Source organism: Clinocottus analis, unplaced genomic scaffold, assembly GCF_023055335.1.
Source record: "Clinocottus analis isolate CAN_PGR_092001 unplaced genomic scaffold, fCliAna1.0.p SCAF_21, whole genome shotgun sequence".
NCBI lineage: Eukaryota > Metazoa > Chordata > Actinopteri > Perciformes > Cottidae > Clinocottus > Clinocottus analis.
Genome location: NW_027175943.1, coordinates 8424194 through 8442599, shown reverse-complemented (window position 1 = coordinate 8442599; position 18406 = coordinate 8424194). Strand labels below are relative to the sequence as shown.

The window sequence follows — 18406 nt, the reverse complement described above, 5'->3', positions numbered from 1 at the left end:
TCATAGCGATCTTGCGTTCTAAATCCAGATTGTTTTTCTCTTCAGGTAGCCTTTATGATAGCGTACCCTTGCTTTCCTCTGTATTTGTCGGGGAATATACAAAACACTGACCGGAGGATAGAGGCAGAAATGAACCCGTCAGCAGTTTACACAATCTCTGTAGTGTCTGGAAGTAGGCAGGCAGAGATACTAGACCTGCTAAGGGAGTTTTTAAATGAAGCCCGCAGATTGTGTAATATGCTAAGTCAGGACATTAGCATGTGTGCTTTAATATTTTTTGGACTATTGGGAGGCAAGTTTTTAAGTGGATGGCCTTTTGCTTGGGAACGTACACAGAACCACAAAATGGTGCCGGAGAGATTAGTCTCTCTCCAAAGTGAAGCCAATAGAAAACCCATTAGTTTGAGCTGATGTGGAAATTATATGGAATTGATCCTGAGGTAAGAACAGTTTTTCTTGCTCAATACTTCCCATTGATTCACACTGCCATGATTACAAATGAAAGTCATAATGTCTCCCAAGTCGTATTTTGTTAGTGTCTGATACGAGGACACACGACTTATGCATGCAGCCCTACATCTTGTGCTTAATCACACAGTCTGTCGTACGCTCTGACGCAGGAATCCTTAGACCTTATTAAAAGTTGAATTCAGAGTTGGAATGACATCTGGAGTTTTGTTTCGCCGTTCAAGCTGAAATCTTGCTCGAGGTCAGGAATGTACTGTACATTTCCTCGCGCAACTGTTCACAAACACACCCATCCTTGCACCCTGGGCTGATGTTAGAGGCCGTTTTTATGTGTCTCTTTGACAGTAACTCAAGAAAAGTAGCAAACACAAACAAATACCAGACAGGTATTGTTCAGCTAGTTTCCAAACAGTGTGAATCACCGCCCCGCTACAGCTCAATCTCCTGCCACCCACAGAGTCCAGTATGGTGCCTCATCATCATTTGAGGCCGTGGGTAGGGAAGTTTATTGCAGAACACCTCAGCGTTTCAGGAAATCCATCGCCCCCGCCCAGTCCTCCTCCCATCCCACGCCGATCCTTTCACCCACCGACGCAGCCACCAATCGGAGCCGAGACAGGTGTCTTATCTCCATCACACAGCACAAGCACAGCCAATCTTCCAGGAAGATGGCGACTGGAATGTGACAAATCCATCTGTCCTGGTTTGAATTTGTATGCTAATTTGAAGTAATAGCCCCTCTGGTGACAGTGCAAGGGAACAATTCAATCATGCCATCTATGACAGTTGCTTTCCAGCCTTCTCTGTGATATGGGAGTATATGCACGTACCGCCGGGTTAGGCTTGATAAATTGGTTATGTAGGGGAGATGTGGCATGTAGACTGCATGTTTAAAATGGGCTGCCAGTTTGAAATGAATCGCGCAACTACTGAAGGCACCTGTGCAGAATGTGCAGCCACTGCCTGTCAGCAAAGGGGAAAACAACATTTGATTTGACCTCATTTATTTCCCCCTCAACGCGGCCGGATCGGTGGCTGTCCTGAACTTTCACCCAATTTTCCCGGCCGAAGCCTTCATGAGACGCGTGTGAACGACAGAAATATCCGCACATAAAATCACACCAACACAATTGTTACATTGTCGCACTGAATTATTTCAGGCTGTTGATTTGATTCCGTGAAAAGCTTTTATGTGTCACTGGGCAGAAGAAGAAACTGATCGGGGGAACGCTCACAGAAGATGCACCAGTAGAGGAACAGGCTGAGCCGTGCCATATATTCAGAAAGAAGCCAGCTCTATGCGATTTGTGAACCCTCTTGTGCCTTGGCACTTCCCTGCATTGTGCAAATGTATGGCACTCCATAATCTTTAAATTAATCTACAGCACAGGACAGATTATGGACGATGGTGACGGATAAGACTAAAGAACAAACCGCTCTTCATTTTGCGTGCATCATTCTTTTTCTTCCCCTCCAGATCAGGGCTTTCTTTTTTTCAAAGCGCTGAGTTGGTTTACCACAATCTCCCACCAAAAAAAAAAGCATTTTCATTAAAAAATATGCAACACAACAATCAAAAACTGTACTTAGACCTTCAACTGGAAGCTCAAAGCCTTGGAAAATCCTTTATTTATTGCTTCTCAAAGGGAGAGCAATTTAATGTGTTTTATTCCACAATTTGCAGCATTGACACCGCTAACAAGCCTCGTGAGAATTAGGAAGATGGAATATGTAGGCTGTGTCACGGTCGGTCAGCGTGGGGGACATTCACTGTCATTCTGTCTTTCTATACGCTCACTATACTGCTGTGAATTCTTGACAATTTTTCTCTAAATAAAACAGAAAAAAATGCACCGCGCTGTGCCAATTGACCACACTTCAAACGGGGGTGCAGATCATGCGTGGCAAACACGTCTGATCAAACAAGGAGGCCGGCAAAGAAGGCTGATGAACAAAAAGGCCTGACTAACTGCACGGGTCTCACGCCACAATAAATAGTGTGCTAAAAGACAGCTCTCCAAATGAGCTCTTCCAGCAGCCCGCCGTCCTCAGTTTGCAGGGAGCTGAAAGATTTTCTGTGCTCAGCATGGCTGCACGTGGATAACAAATTCTGTAGTGCAAATATTGTGCTGCTTTTTTCTTCTGTTTTCCGCAATGCTTAACAATTGCTCTGACGGTTGACATACTGTACTTTTCCGGCTCGTTTTTTTTTTCTCTAAAGCTTTGCAACTATAATTACATTTTAATCAGGCAGGCTTTTCATTTTAAGTCATCATAATGGGATTGATTCAAACTCACGCCTCACCGTTCGTCATATGTCTATGTGACTGATAAAACCTTTTAAATGCAAACTCAAAGTAGAAATGCTGCAAAGAAATACATAAATGTTTTTTTTCACACATCTATGGCACCTTTCCATGACTACAAATGAAGTCCACAAGTTTCTTCAACCCAATGAAAGTCTTCCTCTGGATGGTCAGACTTAAATGTGGAATCCACTCTTTCACAGCAATGGCTGTCTTGGCTCCAGAGTAGCTACTGCTGCTTTTCCATCTCCGCAACTAGTGCAGTCGCCTGGCGGCTCAGATGTAAATCTGCCTCTACGGCTACGCGGCACCAATAAAAACAGACATGCTCGTTTTTTGAAGCTGCTGGAAAGCCGTGGTCTCATGGAAGCAACGCTGTGAGGGACAAATAGCGCAACTGCACAACCAGTCCCAGTTGGGCACTCACACTGGTGGATAGTAAACCTTTAGTTTGAGTTTTATAGGCTTGTGAGGTAAATGTATGCAGCCGGTATACTCGCATGTCAAAAATGATTATAATGATATTGTATTTCTGACCTTTGCGCTAACATTTTTCTGTCATTAATTAATTTGCTTCCTGTGCTTTGTATTGCTCTATTTCACTGGCACCCAAGTTGGGAATAACTGGAGCCTCTGGCTATGTCTGTAAAAGTGGGTTTTAAGAAGCGACAGGAAGTTTTAGCGAACCTGTTTTTAAAAAAAATTATAGGCCAAAACCTATTATATTGTTTTTGTTTCCATTATTTAGTCTGGATTAAATGACCTCATGCAGATGTTTCCAGTTGTTCTTAATGACTGAAGCTATAGGATGAGTGGGAATTGCATCATGTCACTGCTCTCTTTCTCTCTCTGTAATAACACTACAAGGTGATAACAGGTGTTGCCCAACAGCAACAGGTGCAACAGTTGTAACAGGAGAGCGACGAAGATGCCAATCAAACACGGTGGACAAGCACTTCTGATATTACACCAATCTGGGTGGGACATGGTTGTGAAACTTCAATTAGATTGTTGTTGCCTTACCTTTTTCACTTTCAAATACACTTAAGAACATTTCACAGTAAAGTCATGCAGTATACCATGGTGTTTTATTCTTTCTACACAATTACATTGTTTGTAAAGCTAAAAGTTTTGTTGTCGCTGCACTCTATTATTATTATTTTATTTTTTTTGGGGGGGGGGGCTCAGGCAGGAGTCATCCCAAATAAAAAAGCTGAGGACTGATACGAATGACTTGAGCGTGACCAAGTCACATAGCCCTTATGCTCTAGAACGTTCCAACAATGGAACAAAAGTAGCATCTGCTAGACTTGTTACTTGATATCCCACAATGCGCTACTGCGCCTTTTTATTGTTATTACTGTAATCTAATTTTCAAGTTCAACAGCAGTGTCTGTGAGCATGCAAAATGGTTACAGATGAAAAAAAAAAGTGTTCAAAATGTCAATGTTGAATTGTAAACTATTGAGTGTAGCAGGGATTAGTGGGTGAGTGAAATAAAGAGTGATTTTTAGACCGACCAAGGTCTAGACTTTAAAATTGCAGCCATTGGAGCTAATTGCAGCTGGAGCACCAGGTGAATGCAATTAACTCAAGCAAGCTCGTGCATTGTGCTCCCGGAAACTTCACACGTCGTCAAGAGGTAATAACAACCGCGTTACTACTTTAGCCGTGAAGTGACATATTACTCTGAAAAATAGCCTCCATCATTGTGGGCACACTCTTGAACCCGCAGCCGACACCTGACAGGCGGTCCGCGGGCCCCACTTTGGGAAACGGTGCCCTCGCCAAGCATCCCACTCGGTTTTTTGGGAGAAGCCGCACACGTGACAGGGGAAGCAGCAGCCAGCCAGCACACCGCCGCTGCTCGTTTGACAGCTTCCGCGGCGCCGGACGGAGAAGCAAGCCGGGCAGAGAGCGAGAGAGAGAGAGGGAGGGAGAGAGACACACACACACCCACACACAGCCAAAGAGACACTCGTCGAGGGAAGACGAAGCGAAGACAGCGTGGTCCTCGTCGTCGTCTGCAACCTAAGAACTCCGCAGACTCTTCCTACCGAGACGGCTGTCACACATCATGGACGGTTATGCCCGGACCGAAGACGAGCTGTTCTCCTCGTGCCTGCTGAACCTCACCTGGGAGAATTGCTACGAGCAGGTAGGACACGACTCTCTCTCTCTCTCCCTCTCTCCCCAACGTAACGCTGAAATAAAAACGATACTACTGTTTTTAACGAAGAAAAAAAGGTACAAAATAGTCACATAAGTTGCAAAGGATACCGCGAGCGAGTCGCTCACGAGGCGGGAGCAGGTGGCAACTTCACCAAACTTAATTCTTGCTTAATTAATGACCCCGCGAGAGGGTCCCGAATACCCCGTCTACCCATTTCATTCATTATCACTGCCAGGTCCGTGCAGTCCATTACATTCTCTCCGAAACAACTTCTCTGAAAATGTTGCCTTGCCGAACTTCCACAGCTCTTTGGATGGGCTCAAACATCCTGCCCTTGGAATCAATAATAAATTAACCAAGTAGACAAAATAAATCTTATGCCAGGAATTCTATAAATAAATTAGTGTGTGTGTGGGGGGAGGGGGGCTAAACGCAAACTTAGCATTCCTTTGAAGTAACTGATATGCGTCATCTCCAGTGTTGACTTGAGTGATGCCTTTCGCGCGTGCAGAGATCACGAGACGCGCGTGCTCTCCGTATCTCTGCGTCCCGGCACCCGTGGGTTGCCAGGTTGGTGTTGGAGTCAGGTGACGACGCCTTTGGATTGGTCGGGGAGAACAGACCGAGCACTTTGATCCCGGGGTGTTGGGCCTGTTTTCTCACTCGGCGGAGGAGCGTCTGTTTGGAGATAATTACCTAATTCCTCCCTCTTCTCTACAGCTTAATCAGTTCTGCCTTAAAATACACGTATCATGCTGTATGAAATCCCTCTTAATTCTCACATTCTAATTTGTGTGTGAGGAATGTGAGAGGCTGAAGTCATCTGCCACAAGAATGCCAATAAAATCATTCTCTGAATGCAAAGAGTCTCCCAGCTATTTAGCAATTTATGCTCAATGATTGATGCCAACATGTTTATACAGTGATTTTTCTGGTAATTTACTTGAATGCCACCGTGAGAGCTCAGTATATATATCCAGGATATGCATTCTTCTGTTATCAGTATCCAGGTTGCAATACAGCGCAGGAAGACTTTCAAACAATACATCTCCCGTGGTTTAGTGGGCCACCATTTGAATACAAGTAATCACAAAATAAAGAGGATTACGCTCTTGAAGTCTGAGTATGCTTGTGATTGGCTGTGCCAAGAGTTTTATTGTAACAGTTATTTAGGCACAGAAAACAAAAGCCACCTCAATCAGAACTCATTATGAATGGCTTTTTAAACTGGTAACAAGTACTCCTCAGCAGTTTCTGTTGATTTTTGTCAAATCAGTTTGGGGGCATCAAGACACTTAAATCCACAATGAGAGCATGTATTTTCGCTGTCCATCTCTTGAATATGATTTTTAAATGTGACAGCCATTTTTACATTTCTGGATAGCTGAAAAAAATGGTCAGTGCATTGGTTTTTGAAGGTATGAATAAATCACTAATCATTTGAAAAGATTCTTCTTTTAAGTCAATCATCAAGCAAAGAGAGATTGGCTTGTTCGTCTGCTGGAATGTGAGGGTTCGCTGCCTCTTTATTTAATCAATTTAAGTGAATATTTAACTTTACTGTCATTACTCTAGTGAACAATGAATCACCTTGTCATTCCAAAGTGTGTTGCAAAACAAATACATTTAAAAATATAGTTTTTTCAATAAACTGTGATAATCATATAAAAGTGTAGTGTTACCACCATTTCACAGACAAAATGATTAATTGATATTGATTATTGAATAAATAAATCTGGTCTCCCTGGAAAGCTTGCGTGTAATCGCTCCAAAAACAGTTTGGTACAGTCTGCACTCTGCTTAATAATCCATCCCTGTAAAAAATATATTTAAAAAAGCAGGTCATTGGCTTGGCCAGCATGTCGTTAGCCATGCACATATCCTCCCTTGCCCTCCCCAAGTCCTACGGCGGGTGGGTAAATAAATAAATAAGGAAGTAAAGGGAAATGTTGACACAGCCTGTCCTTGTGGCCAGATTATCCACTCATGCTTGAGCTCTGGGTAAAGGCCCTGCATTATTCAGCCAAAGACACAGAGATGTGGAAAACTGTGGAAAAGCTGGGTCTTGCCACAGGAGTGTATTTGTGTGTGTTTTGGGGTAAGCGCCGCCACTTTTGAAAGTGCAGACATGGGGTAGCTGAAATGCACAGGGTGGGAAAGAGGATGTGTTTGGTAATTATCAAATACAACTATTGCGTTTCACTTTGCACCATCTCTTTCTTTTCCACTCTCTGCATCTCACACACTCACTCTCCCCCTCGCCAGGCTTCTCAGGGGCTGCTGTCCATGGTGCTGAAAGTTTCATCACACATTTTGTGCATGTCTTTTTAAAATTCCACGCTCCAATCCCTGCTCTTCAAAAGTAATGTATTCAGTTTGTCTCGACAAAATGTGCCAGCACTTGGCAGTCCAGCTCAAAAGGGTGAAGCCTATCATTCAAGACGTTTCAAAAAGCTGCAGGTAACACAGCGTGCTCTCAGAAGCAGTGAGGACTAATGCATTTTTTTTATGTGTCTGCTTCTGCCTTTGGCATGTTTCATCACAGCAAGGCTCAAGTTACGTTACTACTCACTCAGTGGCTTGGTTAAATGAAAGCTCCTTTTGTGTGCGCTCTCGTGTACAATATTTGATCCATGCGAGTCACTTCTTTTTCAGTGTAATGAGTCAGTAGCCGGAATGGATTTAGTGGAGGCACGCACAACCGCAAGAGAAGGATAACACATTTAAATAAGGTAGCTTTTTGGAGCATGGGACTTCTGTGTCTTTCAGATCAGACTCAGCAGAAAGGTGGATTCTGCTACTGTTTATGGGGTGTCAAGATTAAGTTGCACAAATGAGTGTGAGCTGAGTAATGTCTGATAATGTTGTTTCATGTTGTTCCACTCCGGCCACAGTCGTGGTTTAGGTATTATGTTTACAGGTTGTCCGTCCAAAAATACGTCCCATTTTTGTGAACACGTTATCTCAGGAATGCCTGCAGAGAATGGCATTACATCCGTCACAAACATCCACTTGGACTCAAGGATGGACAGGTTAGGGTTTGGTGGTCAAAGGTCAATGTTTTTACTAAATATGGTAATTGTGACAATTTGATTCAAACATCTAATAGGATAGAACTGATGAAGTGATAATATTCTGGACAGACCTATGAATGCAAACTGCATTTTGACTGATTTGCAGAGGCTACAACCACTAGGTGGTAATTCTACCGTTTGGCTGTTTTTTGAAGAGTTGATTGGTTGCGTCTATTCCATACAATGTATGTTGATGGAGAGAACATTGCTTCACTGCTTGTTGAGTAAGCCCAAGTGCATCAGCAGAGACACATGTGTGTTTTCAGGACACGTGGTAGTAGTGATAAGGAAAGCAATCTATTGGTGAACTGGCCATTCCTAATTAGCATTTGACTGGACAACACAGGGAAAAAGCTTGAAAGAAGCCTTATTATTACCCCTCCAGAAACTCACTTACTTTTCATCATGTTTTTAGTCCATGATGTGCTCTGCACCTTCAACTACTCCCACCTCTTACAAGTACCCCCAAAGGAGTATATCTAATTTCCATGTTGGCACATCTTTTATTTTTTTAATCAACAAGTGTGTGTGCCTGCTGAACACCTTACTTTTGATAGCAACCCACAGGAGCAGGGCCTGTCAGCAGTTTAATGAGAAGCTTGTTGTTCCCTTGCAACATATTGCCAAGATATGGATGGGTAATTATCTAATCAAGACTTTGTGAAAGTGCCACCACTTACTCACCGCTGACCTGCTAACCGTCTGCCAGTTTTTGCTGCAAGATGGTTATATACTTTAAATTGATCATATCGCTACATTTAGGTGCTTGTTATTGTGTTGGATATTGGTTGAAGGTTTGAATGGGTACTGATACAGATGACCATGTTTAAAAAAGAGAATGTATTGAAATGGCAACATGTCACTTGTTACTTATTTATACTGTATCCGAAAGTGTGATGCTATTCATAGCTGTAGCTATTCTGCCATTTGAAATACTTTAAAATGCATTTGGAGCACAACGGGCAGGGTCTCTCTGATAGAAACGAAAGCTTTGTTCACCACACTATGAACATAAATGTTCTCAAAGAACACGTTATTCAAAGGGAGATGTGAACCACCAGAGGGAGCAACAAGCTTTGACTCCCAATGGAACTGACACATTTTAAAGATTTTCAGTAGGACAACCTTTTTTGACTAAACTACCGTGGTCGAATACAAACTGCGTATTAGTCGAGAGGGGGACAGAGAGAGAGAGAGATAAAAACATATATAGTGTTGGTGCTTTTTTAAGGATTAGCTTAATCTTCAGTCGTATGTCCCTTTTTTTGAGGTGATTGTTTTACAGAAATTGATAATCACAATATCAGTTTCCAGAGATATTATTGTTGTTTGAATCCCTTCTTGCACTGAGCTGTCTGTTATTTGGGGCAGATCACCGATGGCTGCAGTACCTGCTTGTACCGATCACAGGGTCCATTTGAAAGCCTTCTTTTCATCGTGTTGCATTATTTATTTAACCATTCTAAAGAGCATTGTAGTTTAACGATTATGGAAATGCTCTTTGTGTTTTGAGCCATCTGATCCTCTCTTCTGATCATCCTTTATAGAGACCATGATCAAAATATTCCGAAAAATTGTCAGCCGATAACAATCAGTGGCCGATCAATCGTAGCGTTTTCAGTCCTCTGTGAATCCACGTCGTAGCAGGCACTCCAGACTACATTCTTTGATTGTGTGTGTGGAAATGTCTTCCTCACCATTGACAATCTGTTGATACCTTGCAAAATCTGAGATGAAAGGAAATGCAGCTTAGACTGTGAAAAATCCTTGCCTTCTCACCGGGAGGTAAAAGTACTCTCACAAACATTGAATTGTACATCTGAAGTGTTATCAATTCCACCTGAAACGGAGGGGCCCCGGTGGCAGAGCTGAACCCCTGTGCTTTTGATCGCGCCAGCAGTGCCTGTAAACAAGTATTTTCCCATCTCTCTCTCTCTCTCTGTCTGCCTCCCCTTTCTCTCTACTCTCTCACTCTTCCTCCCCCACCAAGGTGTCTGGAGGGGGAGGTTCCTTTGATTATCTCCGCTGTGGATTAATTGCTTTTCTTAACCTCTGCACAGACGTGCTCCTACACCGCCCCGGAGCCTGCCGCACGTGCCCAGATGGACCCCTGCCAGGAGAAAAACAAACCCCACCATGCTTCTATCTTCCCACCTTCTCTCAATTACTGACCTTCATCCTTTCATTTCGCCTTGGATGTTATCATCGGCATTATCAGTGTATTTACTTTGTTTGTTTAGCTAGTTACTTGGCGCACTGCAGCATTCTTGGTTAGATTTTTTTTTTAAGGAAGACTGAGCGGTGAGTTGTGTGAGAGGTGTATTAATTTCTGGGAAGAGTTACTACAGTGGATGAGATGAGTGTGTGTTGTCAGGTGAATGTATTGTGTGTCATAAAGTGACTGTGGGGCACGTGTCAAGTGAGGCAGGGGTATTTTGATGCAGGAATATTACACTGCCTTTTTTAGAACAGCCCTTATTTCATGATTAAATAGATTTTGGCCTTAAGTTGTGCTGGCCAAGTAATTTCAGTTACGCCTTTTCTTTCCAACACTGTGTGCTCATTTAGCATCTGACTTTAGACACGCATGTGCATCACATCTCCAAAGACTGTCTTATTGCAATGGCTTGCTTTCTTCAGACTTTGGCCTTTTTTTCTCTTCTCCAGGACATCCTGAAAGCACATCCAGGGGCCATCTCAATGATCTATGCACACATGCAGACCACCATGCAGTACCTTCACAGTATGGACTAGACTAGGACTATACATTGAATTGCCAATGGAGTAAAGAAAAAGTTTTGATCTTTGTTTGTTTAAAAAAAAATCTGTTGTTAGTGCTGACTGAGTTCAACATTTAGACATAAGGAAGTTTCTTTCTTAGCCTCGAGTTGTTGGCAGAAAAGTGTTGGAAATATAACCTTTAAAGTCTCTGGCGGGAGTTTCATAATCCATAACTCAGACTTTTTGGTCTTGGTCTCTCTCCAGTTCATCTTTTTTTTTTTATCTTTATAAGTGAATCCAGACAAACTTCTCTTATAACTTGAGGTTTTGCATGACTATTTACGACATTACTGTAAGTGGCTTTAGGGATTTTTTTTTTCCAGAGTGTAGCCTAATTGGTTCAGGTGTTTGATACAGAGAGCACTGTGGGGCTCCAGTCTTGCAGAGATGAGACAGCCCACGCATACACACAGGCACACACACTCGGATACACAAATGCAAAATCTGCATGTGAGACATGAACAGACGCATAATGTGCACACTGACTCACTCATTCACTCACTAACAGGCTAGACTCCCTGGACTGTATGGTACAGCTGATTTTCCCCATCAGCAGAAAGCCGGGATGAGCTGAGCTAATTGAGCTGGGAGGCCCGGCGGGGGAACAGGGCCCCTTTCACACACCAGCTCGTCACTTCCTTTTTTTATCCATCCACCACTGTGTCTTTAGTCCCATGTCTCCGCACCACTCGGTGCGGCACAAAAGAAAAAGTACTTTGATGCACGAGTCAATGTTTCAGTAATGCCAGATGCACATTGATTTGATCTGAAGTAGGATTTAAATGCATTGCACATTTCATACTTCATGGTAAATGACAGCAGTTCTCCGTATTGCTTTTTGAAGCCCATAGTACTAGTTTGAATTATTTCTTTATTAGATAACCCTCAATACAGTCAGTCAACTGTAAACTCTCACATAAATGTCCGAGCTGACAGGCAATTGTGTTCTAGTTCTGTGTTGAACGTTAACCAAATTACAAGCCAGAAATGGTCTAACTGCATTGTCTGTATCGCAGCAAACTAGCCGACAACAAAAGCTGATTACCTGTTCTCTTTGAGGTATATTAAGATGTTACATGCCATACGATTGGCCCTGAGAGGCCTGTCATAAAAGCCACAGCAAGCTGTTGAGACGGAGACTCAGAGTTGTTTCCATCTTTTAGGTGCACTTGGGGACTGATTATGGTCAGGCAAACGGCCTTTACCTGGAAAGTCACTTTCGCTTTCTCGTCCACCATTTGTTAGTATGGCTAATGTCTCATTAAGTCTCACATCGGGGAAATGATGTGCTCTTTGGGTGAAGGTTGGGCTCTTAGCTTATCATGAGACAAAAGAGAGACTGATTATCACAGCACAGGCTTGCCTTCGCCCGTGTCTTTCACAACAAGTCCTATTTGTGTTTCTGCTGGAGCTGCTTCATTACCCATAATCTATTAGCCCTCCCTCCACCTCCCCCAAATATAAGTTAAAACATTTGGGCTAAATGATAAATGCTTGATCACTTCTGCGTGGTGTTCTATGGAAAGGAGTGGACGGAAAGGAGGTGGGGGGTAAATTTTACATTATCAAGGAGATAATTACAAAGCAATCATAAGTTGTTTCCGGTAAAGTGGTAAACAAGCCAAGGGCTTGTGCTCTTTTCCCAAGAATAATTAAAAGCCGCTTTGCATTCTCTGCATCAGTGTCCTTTCCTCCATTCTGTGGCCACCTCTTCGCATAATATGTCTGGCTGAATCCTACCATAGGGGAGGGCTCCTTCACTCGGCAGTGATTTGGCATTTACTGGATTTTTCTGTCTTTTATCTTGTCACAGATCTCTAGAAAACTCTTGAATTTGCACTTAGCAGTTTTCCATTTTCAACTGTTATTTTCCTGCTGCCAACCGACAATTCTGGACTTCTGTGAATTGCTGTGTCACAAAGCGGGAAGGTTTCCAAATTTAGACGACGATTCCTCTTTGGTTATTCCTTTAATGCCTGAGTAACGAGTTAATTCATCGATTGGTCTAGACTTGAGACTCGGCGACTTGCCGGCGGAGGTGAAGGAATATTAGATGAGAAGCCTCTCCATTTGGATGAATTCTAAAGCATAAGAATTCCATCAACTTTTATTCCAAGTGACAATAAAAAGGGATATTTATATGCAGCATCATTTCAGCCAGGATTCAATACCAAAATGCAGCGCAAATAAGTCTGGGGAAACAGGATGCCTTCATTTTGTGGATTTCTGCAATTTATGTTTTTCATGGCTTCTGAGTGTCAATTGTTTTGACTTCTTGCCACAATTCGCCTGCAAAACCCCTTTTAACACAGTCCAAAGATCTCAGTAGAGCGAGCAACAACTAAGTACAATTGATTTGCATGTTATCATCATCCTTTCTCAGGCATGTCTATAACTTAAGATGCCCGTGGGCTGTGTCACATCACATCGCTGACATGTAGTCGTTACTCCACTTTAACAACACCAGAATCAGTCAATTATCCATGGAATCGATCAACATAACCCCACTGCCACTCATTTAAAAGAGCCAATCAATCTGCATGGGCCTTTTCTCTATTTTCCTCACCCTGGTTCAAGCTTTTGTGTGTGTGCGTGCGTGCATGTGTAAGGCGCCGCAGGTTGAACCATGATGGATCTACTCGAGTGACAGCTCGTCTTCTGATTTATGGTTGTTTATCGGCCGAGTAAAACTGGAGTTGGCCCCTCATCTAGGTTGCCACCGCTTCCCATGATGCCTGGAAAGCTGCGCATTGAGTTGCATGATTGGCTTGCTGGCCAATGTGTCGTCTGGAGAAAATGAATATTGTACAAGTAGAATTGCCGTGTATTTAGCATCTGAACTTTTAAATGTTTGTACTAAGACTCTTAGGGCACTTTGACTCACTTAATCCAGTTTTGGTATGTGCCGGCTGAGCTCACCAACTCCTTGGTGACTTCATTACTAAATGCAGCGCCTCATAATTCCACATCCCACCGTGATAAATGCTGTAGCGGCAGTCTGTGAGGCAGAGGGGATGGGGTGAGGAAGGGGGACGCCGCGTCCTCCCTACCTGATGACATGCAAGGTTTATCACGTTGAGCAGAGACATGGTCACCTTACCCCAGGCTTCATTGTGACAGCCAGCAAGTCACTCGAGAGCACCATTGGAAATCAATAAGCCCCTGCTCTTTAATTGTTAGAAAAAAGCCTCCATGTTTACAGCGTCACATCATCAGTCAGGACAACCTGACTTTCATTTATTTTTGCCTTTTCCTCACTTCCTCCTTGTCTTTTCCTCCTAACAATTTCTCCTCTATGGGACGTGCAAGCTGACTGATTGTTTAGGAGATAACCCAACGGGAGCTGGCTGGATTTTATTTTGGGGGACTTGTTTTTATATGTACACGGGCAGCTTTTCAGGTTAACTTCAGGGTGCTAAAGGCATTTGTGTGTCTTATCTCTGAATGTTTTGCCTCAGCGCGAGCTCCTCAACTGTTGTCCCGTACGGACCGAGGACACACGCTCGCTTCTGTGGACTTTAAGATGCAACTGCTTCACTCTGTGCTGAGGATGGACGCCAGTGATTTGGTTTCCCTCATACTTTCCATCTCTCGATCACACAGCAGTGTCTTACGCTGCAGATTCCAAACCATTTTTGGGGATTATGACCATGTTTGCAGCTCACTCTCAGTGCTCGTCCGGTCACTGGTTGGGCTGCTGGGACCAGAGCCACATCCCTCTGTGTATGTGAGTGTAGACATGTATCAAAGTCACGATTGCTTGGTCCGTCCCCCGAGACGGTGACGTTGCGAGGCTCATGACGCCGCCAATTATGCACTGTCTCTCCGGCAGTGCCCAGTTGCAAGCCAGTGTGTAATGCAGCCTCCAGAGGCTTCCACTCAGTCCTTTTGGCCCAAGTCCCCCAGAGGTTGCATCGGAGAACGCTCAGACATGAGCAACAGGGGCCAAGGCTCTGACTTGGCTCGTCTCCATGACATGATTTCGGAAGGACTTAGCCAAATATCAGCCAGAGGGTGTCGCGCCGCTATCGCGCCCAAAGTTACAAGCAACCAAAACCTGCTCGCTGCAGTGACGATGATTAAGTCACAGTTATTTAGTAGTAAGCTTCACGGACTGAGGAATGACTGGATTTCTGCGACCGTAAATCTGTTTCCGTGGCTTTTCTGCTTGATTGGTCTGTCAGTTTGTTGTGTTTTCCTTGGACCATAATATTTTGGTGATGTTTTTAATCCCCCTCCACCCCCCCCCAAAAAGTTGAAAAAAAAGTAAAGCAATTTGATTCCTAAAATTGAAAAGACAATACCGAGCTAACGTGTCTTTGAATAGTCAAATATGTGGGTCCAGCCAAAAAGATTTAGACAACATTCCTGCTTCCTGTTTCACAAAATTAACTGGCATACATGGATGAAAACAATGCACTATGTAAATACATTTTAAAAGATTTACCTTGCAAATATTTTATTAGTAATGAAATGCAATTATCAGCTAATTATTTTTTACACACAGGTCGAAGCAGGTTATTGTGGGATACTGATGCCTTTTTTTTTTCTTTTTTTTTGAGGGCCAAAGCCAATAGTTACCCTGCTTCTACCCTCCATCTGTGTCTCCACAAGCTTCTCCTATTAGTGTGCTACCTGGGGAGGACCACAGCTCCAAAACTCTGATTAGGCTCTCTCTGGCTAATTAACTGCCCGGGCCACAGTTGGCCATTTGCAGCGTTTAATGGAGGGACGATGCCGCAGCTGTCCTTCGTCTGTCATTCATCTGATTTGTACCCTTTATGCCAAAATGTCTGCCATAAAATTCATAAATAGGCAAAGCTAGCATAGCATTTATCACTCTCATTAAAGTGGCAAAAAATATAGTGCATACTGCATCTTCATTTAAGCAGGGCAGAGGCTGTATTTTAATTATTAGAAAGGGAGGGAGAATGTAGGCTTTTGTCATAGTATAAGAAATTCCTGGTGATTCCTTGAGAGAGGATCTTATTATGACAATGTTGTGGTACTTTAAGATGCTACAAGCGGGGCTGATTGCTGCTAATTTTCCTCTGTCCTCCCTTCTTCCCTTTTGCTCTCCGGCTATTTAGGGCAACAGGCTGCTTAATAATTTATACCTATCTGTTACGGTATGAAAATCGGGAGGACACGAACATGCATACAAAAGGGGAATCTAATATTCCCCCATTGAGTGTCTAGTTTAGATTAGTTTAGAATCTCTAGTAAAATTGGAAGAGGTAACGGTAGTATTCAATTGAATGCCCAACAGATAGCCTGTTTTGTGTTCTACCTATTTGCACCTATGCACCATCATGAACATACTCTAATCGAAAAATATTATAATACTTACCCACCCACTTGCTCACAAAAACCCCAGGCGCTATAGTATCATTGCTGCAATGTGTTCATTAGGCAGGGAGAGTGTTTGCCCACTCTGCCCTCTTGTGTGCATTGAAACTGTTGAATCCTTTTTTTCTTGAGTAGCCCTGCTAGATTATTTTGCAGTTAAATTTCTTGTTAAGGCCATTTTTCACATTCCATTTGGAGCAAATTCTGCTCAGGCATGTCTGAGGTATTCTTTGTGCACTTCTGTACATGCATGCACAAATTAATTTATTGTACAGTATGTGGTGGTTAGTCTTCGTATTAGTTCGTTTCAACCCCTTTTCCCTCTCTGAATGTTTATTTCTAAGAGTGTTCTCTTAGAAATAACTTTTCTTTTTTTTCTCCAGTCTTTCCCAAGGGAAAATGGATAGCACATGTGAACGGATCACTTCTGATTAGTGGGGGTTCTTTAAAAAGAGGCCTGCAGTCTTTTTCTCCAGAAACAAACATTGGTGTGGCCTCCCAAGGGAAGACTGCCATATCCCTAGCACAGCACAACCCTGAGAGAAGTTGTTTTATCTTCCAAGTGCTGTTAACTTTGGGCTTTAAACTGTGCGCTTGCTGATGCCTTGTTTTTCACATCACAAGAACATGATGATACGTGCAGGATGGCGACAGAGCTGATTAAATTAAAAAAACTAAAAACATTGTTGGATTGAACGTCATCTAGTCTTCTCAGGATGGCTTTCTTAATTCTGTACCCGCATCACAAAATAAACTGTCATTCAGTTCTCACTGCAAATTTACATATAAAGTGTCTGGGGAGCATATTTGTGTGTTGTCGATGCACTTTCACGCAATTTCTGGCAAAACATAAAGGTTGGAAGAAATTTGAATCGTATGGCATTTTGTGCGCGAGTAAGGCAAGATAGGGAAGGTAGGTAAATGGCACAGGAGGGTGGGGAGCAGAAGCGACTGATTTGTCTCCGTTCTGTCGGGAGGATTTACGGTGCAAGTGTGTTGAGCCATCAATCAATTGTGGCGCACTCCAAGGACAACTTTGTCTCTTTATGCAATTTGTAAGGCTGTCCAGTCAAATTGATTCCTTAACCAGGAGCCGTCCAGCTCCCAGACAAGAGTAAAACCCCACTGAAAAGAACATCAACCTCTATGTTTGCTGTAAAGACAATAAATGATAAGACTGTTGACTATTGATGGCCAAAATCCAACTGCAAAACAAAGTGGGTGACAAACAAAAACTAGATAAAAGTGATTGCAGCAGTGATTGATTTGATGTGATTAAATGAAACAACTGAGGATTGATGTAGTCGAGTCCATATACCAATTGTTTCAGGCGTTATCATTGTTTTACTCTGTCCTTCATGGATTATGTTTCCAGAACAAAAGTTTATAAATTTACAACCAACATGGACATTCACACCCGAAAGTCAATAATGCACACACTCAGCCTTTGATGTAGGAGATCAGTGGTTCTATTTGCTCTTTGCGTTCATCATTTTGTGAAATTGGTATGAATTTGTAAAATTTGTTCATAATTTTTCATCTTTTTTTTTTACGAGGATAGCATTATGGCTCCATGGACATCACTCATGGTCACTCAATTTGTCCACAGCTTGCGTCCACATGAAAATATGGCATAACAGCTTTCATGATCATGCGACTTTTCATCTTCCTCGATCATCGGGTCAATATGTTGCACAAGGTTAATGATTAAATTCTGCAAAATGAATTACATTCCCAATATCCTCATCCGTACTCTGTTTTGTGTTCGTTAGCGGAGATGGTGAACATGGTAAACATTATACATGCTGAACATCAGCATATTGATATTGTAATTGTAGCTGCAGCCACTTGCATGGCTTTAGACTCTTGGACATGTTTAAAGGAGAGCAGGTATGTAAGCAGCACTTAACCTGTGAATTAATTAATAGTCAATATGTTCAAAGTATAACCTTAGTTTGATTTGTATCACATGATCAATATAATGTAAATCATAACTAAAAAAAGGTGCTGAAGGAAACCCCATCCCATAGTTTCCTGCTGAGCAAGCACTCGGTCTCCTTCCACGTCGACTCTGTGGTGATTTGGGACGTTTAGCGGACAATAGGAGAGCGATTACAGAAGCAGGCTGTACACTTGAATAATTGATGCCGGAAATCGTTCTCATCTTTTCAGAATTCATAATGATGCACCCCCCACACTCCTATCCTTATACACACACACACACACACACACACACACACACACACACACACACA

At 42.8% G+C, this 18406-nt stretch overlaps 1 protein-coding gene across 10 annotated transcripts in view; it reads left to right on the top strand.

Annotated features, from left to right (window-relative positions):
- The first annotated feature begins 4614 nt into the window (after window positions 1-4614).
- Window positions 4615-18406, top strand: part of ppargc1a (peroxisome proliferator-activated receptor gamma, coactivator 1 alpha) — a 240644-nt gene continuing 226852 nt past the window's right edge. For all 10 annotated transcript variants that reach the window (XM_068587840.1, XM_068587833.1, XM_068587841.1 and 7 more), the window contains exon 1: window positions 4615-4932. In XM_068587840.1, coding sequence (XP_068443941.1) covers window positions 4852-4932 — 81 coding nt within the window. In that variant the 5' untranslated portion in view covers window positions 4615-4851. The remainder of the gene's footprint in view (window positions 4933-18406) is intronic.